Below are 7,944 nucleotides of genomic sequence, written 5' to 3'. Positions count from 1 at the left end.
CAGCCTGTTTCTTTAATTGGGTGATTTGTTCCTTATTGACTCGGGCCATGTTTTTTGCCTGCATGGCTATTTCCTTCACTCCTTTGATCTCTTCCTTAATTTGTTTAAGCTCATTTTTCACTTCACCAATCTGTTTTGTTATTTGTTCCTGTGAGGCTAACATTAAAGCTTGAAACTGGGCAATTTGTTCTGACAATACTTTCACTGTCGTAGCCATGTTGATTAATTAGCTGGCTGCAACCTCTCTATCTTTAAAGGTTGATAACTTTCTTCTTACCCTGCTAAGCCACAAATTCTTCGGCACTCCTTGTTCACTGTCGCTTTAGAGACCTCTGAGGCTGTTCTCTGGCAGTTTAAGTGAGATTTATCTCCTTCTTTTAGGTCATAAATCCTTCGTCAGTTTGGAGTGGGGGAGCAACGGCGTCTGTTCTTCAGAGCATGCGCACACCGACCTCCCTCTCACATTTCAACAATAAATCAACTTTCATTTTCAAACCGCTCAGCCACCAAACACTAGCTCCGGTATGCGATTTCTGATTCCAGTTCAGTATGCTCCGCGGCGGGACCTTCGGGGCATTGAGTAAGCCCCCCTTCGCTGGCAGGGTCGCTGGAGGAAGAGCCTTCTAGCACCCCATGGCTGGGGGCCTCATGCAGAGGCTCCGGGGGTGGCACGGACAATCACACCCCCTCCTCACCGTGGGCTCTGGAAGTCGTCACCCGGAGACCTGGAGAAAGCGGCCGCCATGGCGAACACCAAAACTGGAAGTCCTTCAATTTTACTGTTATGCGTTCAGTTGAGGAATCTTGTTTCATCTTTTCTTCTTGTTTTTTACTTCGTTCCTTAATTTGGGAGAATTTTTCTGTCTTTTGTTTTTTGATATGTGCAGCTTCTCTGATTATCCAGCCTCTAGCGTAGGCCTTAAATGCATCTCATACAGTTGAAATGGAGATATCTGGCTGGATGTTTTGTTTAAAAACATTTGAAATTCTTTTTTAGTCTCGGTTACAGTTTTTTTGTTCTTCAATAAAAAGGTGTCCAGGGACCATCTATTTTTCCTTGGAGTATCTTGTAATTTAAGCATAATAGAATTGTGGTCTGTGAAAGTTGCTGGTAATATTTCCACTTCCAATAAATCGTTTATAATGTTGTTGATATCCAATACATATCTATTCCTGATCATGACTTGTGTCTCGCCGAATAAAAAGTAAAGTCGTTCTTTCATGGATTTCTGACTTTCCAAGAGTCAACCGTGTTCTTCTGCCAATTGTAAAAATGTATTAGGAAGTTTGTTGCCTTGTTTTTGTTTTCCAGTTGTTGTATTTCTGTATAAGAGTCTGTCAAATACCACATTGTATTCTCATTAGTTTCATCAAAGTTTTGTTTTGAAATGAGTTCTTGCAAAAGTTTGTAAAAATTTTCCTGATGTTGATTAAGTGCATAAATATTTACAATCAGGGTTGCTTTACCTTGTCTTTGTAATTCTGCCATCTTCAGAGTGGTATAATAATTCAGGGTATAAGTATTCTTTCACATATGTCACTACCCCTTTTTATTCTTTTCCTTATCTGAAGAGATAAAAACTTTCCCAAGTTTCTTAATGTCCAAATATTTTTTATCTGCATGTTTTATATAAGTCTCTTGTAAATGGATAACATCTAGTTGCATCTTTTTCAGTTGCTGGAATACCTGCCTTCATTTTTGGGGGTGCATTCAGTCCATTAACATTTATTGAAATTATCATTATTTTTCTTCTATCCATCTTGTGATTGTGTTTTGGTATCATCTTTACTCTTCTGCTGAAGTCTTTTAAGTATTCGAGTTTCGAGATGCTGTAATCTTTACTGCTTTTCTGGTTGCTGAGGTTTTCCTAGTTGTCACTGATGCCCCTTGTGAATCCTGTACTTCTGTACTTCCCGGTTTCTCTTCTTCAGTTTCGAAGTCTTCTCTATGGGATTTAATAAAATCTTGTGCCTTGACGATTGAATTAATTATATATCTTTCCCCCTTGTAATTAAAGAAAATACATTCTGGAAGTAGCCATCTGTATGGGATTTCATTTTTTCTCAAGATGCTTGTAAGGTCCTTATATTCTTTTCTTTTCTCCCTCACTCTGCATGGAATTTCTTTTTAAAAAATTATTGCTGTATCTTCTGTTTGTAGAGATGTTTCATTTGCTGCTTTAAGAAGTTCATCTCTTATAGTTCTCTTGTGAAATCTTACATGTACGTCTCTAGGAAATTAGTTTCTTTTTGCATATGTTGAATTCATTCTATATGCAAGATCAATCTCATTATGAACTTCATCTATATCTTCTGTACCAATTTATTTTACCAGTGTGTGTGCCATTGCTGTTTTTAAATCTTCATTATTCTTTTCAGGGATATTTTGAAATCTTAAGATATAAGATGCTTTATCAAGCACTAGTTTTATAAGAAGAAGAAGAAGAGAAGAGATTGGATTTATACCCCGCCCTTCACTACCCAGAGGTGTCTCAGAGCGGCTTACAAACTCCTTTCCCTTCCCCTCCCCACAACAGACACCCTGTGAGGTGGGTGGGGCTGAGAGAACTCTGACACAAACTGCTCTTTTTCAAGGACAGCTGTGCCAGAGCTTGTGACTGACCCAAGGTCACATCAGCAGGTGCAAGTGGAGGAGTGGGGAATCAAACCCGGTTCTCCCAGATTAGAGTCCGCACACTTTAACCACTACACCAAACTGGCTCTTCTATATTTATTTATTTATTATTTTGATTTATACCCCGCTCTCCCCGCAAGCAGGCTATAGAGTCCTGTTTGGATTTTACTGTTTCAAATTTAAGATCTGCTTCTTCTGATTCTTTTTAAAGTTACTTGTTGTTTTTATCAAAGCAGAAATGTCTTGTCTGTTTTCCTTAAGTTGTTTCTGAACTTCTTCCATCTGGAGTTCCATTTTCCAAACAAGTGTATCTAATTTATCTTGAATAGGGTCCACAGCTGCTTTTACCGCTGTTGTTATACCTGAAGTTACTGTCTCCTGAATTAAGGCCTGTAGATCTTTTATTGATACCTGTGCTAAATTGGCACCTACAGATTTAACTGTACCTGGAGATGGTGCACCAGGGAGATTTTTTTAAACTTTCTGTACCAGCCATTTTCAGATAGCATATTAAAAACAAAAAATCTCTCTCAAGTTCCTTTTCAATAAAAGCTTCTAATCTCACTCAGTTTTCCAAATTTACAAAACAATTATTATTGTTATTACTGCTCTGTTATTATAGTCACATTACAAACAAAATCTCTCCCCACAAAAGCAGACAATCTTATCACCTGTTTACAATATAGTCAGAACAGAGTATAGTTTGGTAATTTCAACAAGCAATGACACTACATTGCCCGGTTTGTCATCTATGTTACAAGGAAGTGATGTATAGAAAGTGAAAATAAGTTTTAAATAGTTTATTTCCACCTTCTTTCTTCTTTTCAGCAAAAAAAATATGGTTGTCCTAATTTGTAATCCAAATCATGTTAAAATAGGTTTAATTGTAATCCATAAATGAATCTTCTTATAATTCCAAATGGTTTAATTATAATTCCATTAAAAAGGAAACATCAATAAGATAAAATCTTCTTTTACACAAAAGTTTGATAGTCTTCTTAATTTGTAATCCAAATAATGATATAATATGGTTAATTCTATACCATTAACAATTCTTCATATATGTCCAATAATTTAATTATAATTCCAAAAAGAAGGAAACTTTAGTAAAATAGAGTCTAATCCAAAAGTAACAAATTTTCAAATAAATCTATAATCCACAGTATGGTCTTGTATAGTTGGTAAGGCTGTTGGGCAATTTTATTCTCAGGGATCAACCATTTCTTCTTTAGCCCACAGATTTATTTTTAAAGTTCCTTTTTAGGTCTCTTCCAAGCCACTTTGGGGAAGAGGGGGGGATTTCCTTCACCCCTCCATTTTCTTATACTTTTTACTTGACAAGTCAAAAGGGCTCAGTCAGCAAGTGATTCTCTGATCTTGTTGCATTTAAAAGTACTCACGGTGTTTGGTTAGTTGGATGAGGTCTGCTGCTTTCCCCCTCATCCCAGTAAGTCATGGCTCCACACTCATGGCTGCCATGAGTGCTCTCGCGCGCAGGTCTTGTTTCGGGGCAATCCAGGACTTTTACCCACTTGCCGCTGCTCATGGTGAGTCCCAATCAACCCCCCTGCTTGCTCTCCTTTCCGAGGAACCCAATGGAGTTTGGGAGCCCCTGAACTCCACTAAAAGACCCAGCAATCCATTGGCTTCACGGAGCAAGTCCCAGAGTGAACCATCCTCACCACGCCAAAAACCAGAAGTCAAAAATCAGTTCTCAATCAGAGCTCTCTCAGCCCCACCTACCTCACAGGGTGTCTGTTGTGGGGAGGGGAAGCGGAAGTTCTGGTAAAGAGCTGGATCTGAAGCGGTTTGCCATTTCAAACTGCACTGGTTTTTCCTGCTTTTTCGCCGCCATTTTTTGCCCACGCGGACGATCTTTGGCTTTTTTAAAACGTTCGTTTTAGAGCGCTATAGTGCTATAACACAACATTCCAGGCATTCCAATGGGGTTGATATAACGTTGTTACATTATAGTGTTATACTGTTATACCGCTATAGCACTATAAAGCGAACATTAAAAAAACAAAGCTGGAGATCACCGCGCAGGCGAAAAACATGAGAAAAAGCGCATCGGAACCGGGAGAGGAAACTTAAGACTACTTGGAAGCGGTTGACAGGTAAAACACTTCAGCCCCATTTCCTAAATGGGACAGAAGCATTTGTGTGCGAAATTACAAATATATTCCGATAGGGAACCGGTTCTAAAACGGTTCTGTCTGAAATGACAGACTAGAAACCATTTGGGAACCGTTCCTCTTCCGGATTATATCGTCTGTCTGAAATTCCTCATGGTCTTTAAATTCCTCAGGAATATTGTTTAGATTGTATTTTGGCCCTATGAATGCTTTTGTGTTCTTCAGCTTTCTCTAATTTTCAATATTAACCATTCATGATCAATACCCCAGTCAGTTTCTAGTCTTGTTTTAGCAGAGGGAATAAAGCTTCTCCATCTTCTGCTTCCAATAATGTTATCTGCTTGATTTCTAAATTGGCTGTCTGATGGTGTCCACATATAGAATCATCTGCTTGATTTCCTGGAACATGTTTGCAATGAATAAAGTGTTGCCTTCACATCCCTGAAGTGGGAGGATATTTCTTAGTCTGGTGTCTCAGCTGTTACCATTCCACCTTGAGTGACTCTGCTAGGAATTTAGACCCGTTATGGTGTTGCTCTCATCCTCTGACACATACAAACCCCCTCACCACATTAAGGTGTGTGTCCAAGAGGGAGTGGATTTAGAAGTATGTAAATCTGATTAGTATTTTACTATGAGTCATCAGAGTAGCTCAGAGATATTAGGGCCACTGCTATGTAACTTATAAATCATCTGGTTTCATCATTTTGTGCTACCTGCCTCTGGAAGGAAGACAAAGTTGTGGGTCAGAAAGTTAATGACCACTGCCTTCCTCACTTATACCAGCAGTGGCCAGAAGGAAGGGAAGCCTGTTGGATCTCACCTTCTGAGTGGCACAGGCTGCAGAGGCAAAAGGCATCTATTGCCCACCACAGGTCACTGGAAGAATCCTTTTTCCAGGATGTGCAATGGCAAGGTGGGTCTGGGATGTGACAATGAGTACAAGTTACACTTATTACCTCTCCCTGCATTGCTGCCCTCCTCAACCTTTACTGCCCAAGCAGCAAGCTGGGTCACTTGTTCAGTGAGTCGGCCTTGAGTATGGACTTTAAAATCAACATGCTGAGACTTCCCATACTGAAGGAAGTAGGTGCACATGCTCTTCCTGACCATATATGAAATGAATGCTCAGTGATCAGTTTGTATTATACTGTTGTAGATCTGATCCTTCCTCCTGCTTTTCTAATAGCAAGGATGGATCCAGAGGCACATCTCAACTATTAATCTGGCCTGACAGCTCCAAACAAACACTATGTAGTAATGCTAAATCTACATCCTAATTCCATATAGGTTTCAGCTCTCTGGTGAGCTATGTGACCAGTATACCAGCTGGCCCCTGGAACCCAATACAAGATACACAACCAAAGCTAGCAACTGTTCACCACAACTATCTACAAATAGAGATGGACTCTCAGAGGATTATAGCAACACCCCTTCCCTATCCCCCAGTCTGAAGCAAATGAAAGACCACATACCCAGCTGGAACCAGATGAGACAAAATGTAACCATAAGCACTGTCCAGCCAGGTTTCAGTCAACCATGCCAGGTCAACATCCTCCCTCGCAATAATATCATGTAAAAGTGAGGTCTTATTTTTCTTGGGACGGCATTTATTAACATCAAGGCTGAGAGAATTTTTAACCAGGCTTTGTTTACATGGTATACTATGCTTAGATGGAGATTATACAGACAATAGTCCTGAAACAATTATAAAGCTATAATACAAAACCTGGATAATACAAAACCTGAAATGCTGGCCTGGATGAATCACAAGCGGGAACTAAGATTGCTGGGGAAAAGATCAACAACCTCAGATATGCAGACGATACCACTCTAATGGCAGAAAGTGAAGAGGACCTAAAGAGCTTCTTACTCAGGGTAAAAGAGGAGAGCACAAAAGTGGGCTTGAAGCTCAACATCAAAAAAACTAAGATCATGGCATCCGGCCCCATCACTCCTTGGCAAATAGAAGGGGAAGTCGTGGAAGTAGTGACAGACTTCACGTTCCTGGGATCCCAGATCACCGCAGACTGTGACAGCAGCCATGAAATTAAAAGACGCCTGCTCCTTGGGAGGAAAGCGATGGCGAACCTAAACAGCATGATAAAAAGTAGAGACATCACCCTGCCAACAAAAGTCCGCATGGTCAAAGCAATGGTATTTCCAGTAGTCGTGAATGGCTGCGAGAGTTGGACTACAAGGAAGGCCGAGCACCGAAGAATAGATTTTTTTGAACTATGGTGCTGGAGAAGACTCTTGAGAGTCCCTTGGACTGCAAGAAGATCAAATCAGTCAATCCTAAAAGTAATCAACCCTGACTGTTCCCTGGAAGGCCAGATAATGAAACTGAAGCTCAAATACTTTGGACACCAAATGAGAAGGGAGCACTCACTGGAGAAGACCCTGATGCTGGGAAAGATTGAAGGTCAAAGAAGACGGGGATGGCAAAGGATGAGATGGTTGGACAGTGTCATAGATGCAACGAACATGAAATTGAGCAAACTTCAGAGGACGGCGGAAGACAGGAGGGCCTGGTGGGAGCTGGTCCATGGGGTCGCAAAGAGTCGGACTCGACTGTGTGACTGAACAACAACAACAAAATACAAAACCCTATAAACGACAAGTCATATCAACCCTAGTATCTAAAATGTCTCATCAAATGGGCAGGGACATGCTGGACATCCTCTGGCTTTACCCTCTCAAGCTGAATGACATATCACCAGTGGCATTGCCTGGGTGGAATAGGCATCCTGAGCCAGAAAGACAGCCTGTTGACCAATAAGAACCTTCCTAGTTGGGGGGGAAGGTCTCCTGGTTCCAAACTGAAGAGTCCAGCTGCCTACACAGGTAGGCATACAGGGAAGCACAGCCATCCTAACCACATCACTCAGACACTTCCACAACTAACTTGAAAGCCCATAAAGAGCCACAGATTCTTTTAGCCAAACACAACAACCCACACATTTAGGGTTGGCAGACAGAGTTTTAGTTCATTATGTTCTTTAATATTGTTCTGTGTTTTTGTCATTGCGGTTATTTTATTTACAAGAGGGGGACCCGCGATACTCGCGGGGGGGAGAAGAGCCCCGTCTCCTCCACCCCCCACCCTTCGATCTCCCCGAGGCGGCGGCGCCCCCCGCCCACTGTCCGCCCCCCCGGCCGGTCTTCCCCCCC

General features: G+C 41.2%; 1 protein-coding gene across 1 annotated transcript in view; it reads left to right on the top strand.

The window, feature by feature from the left end:
• Positions 1 to 4,103: 4,103 nt before the first annotated feature.
• LOC107112723 (transmembrane protein 68-like) overlaps positions 4,104 to 7,944 on the top strand; it is a 25,861-nt gene continuing 22,020 nt past the window's right edge. Inside the window, exon 1 of the mRNA XM_015413909.1 lies at positions 4,104 to 4,182. Within this exon, the coding sequence (XP_015269395.1) occupies positions 4,104 to 4,182 (79 nt within the window). The remainder of the gene's footprint in view (positions 4,183 to 7,944) is intronic.

This window comes from Gekko japonicus, unplaced genomic scaffold (genome assembly GCF_001447785.1).
Source record: "Gekko japonicus isolate JY-2015 unplaced genomic scaffold, Gekko_japonicus_V1.1 scaffold1681, whole genome shotgun sequence".
In the NCBI taxonomy this organism is placed as follows: domain Eukaryota; kingdom Metazoa; phylum Chordata; class Lepidosauria; order Squamata; family Gekkonidae; genus Gekko; species Gekko japonicus.
This window is presented reverse-complemented; position numbering and strand designations above follow the sequence as displayed.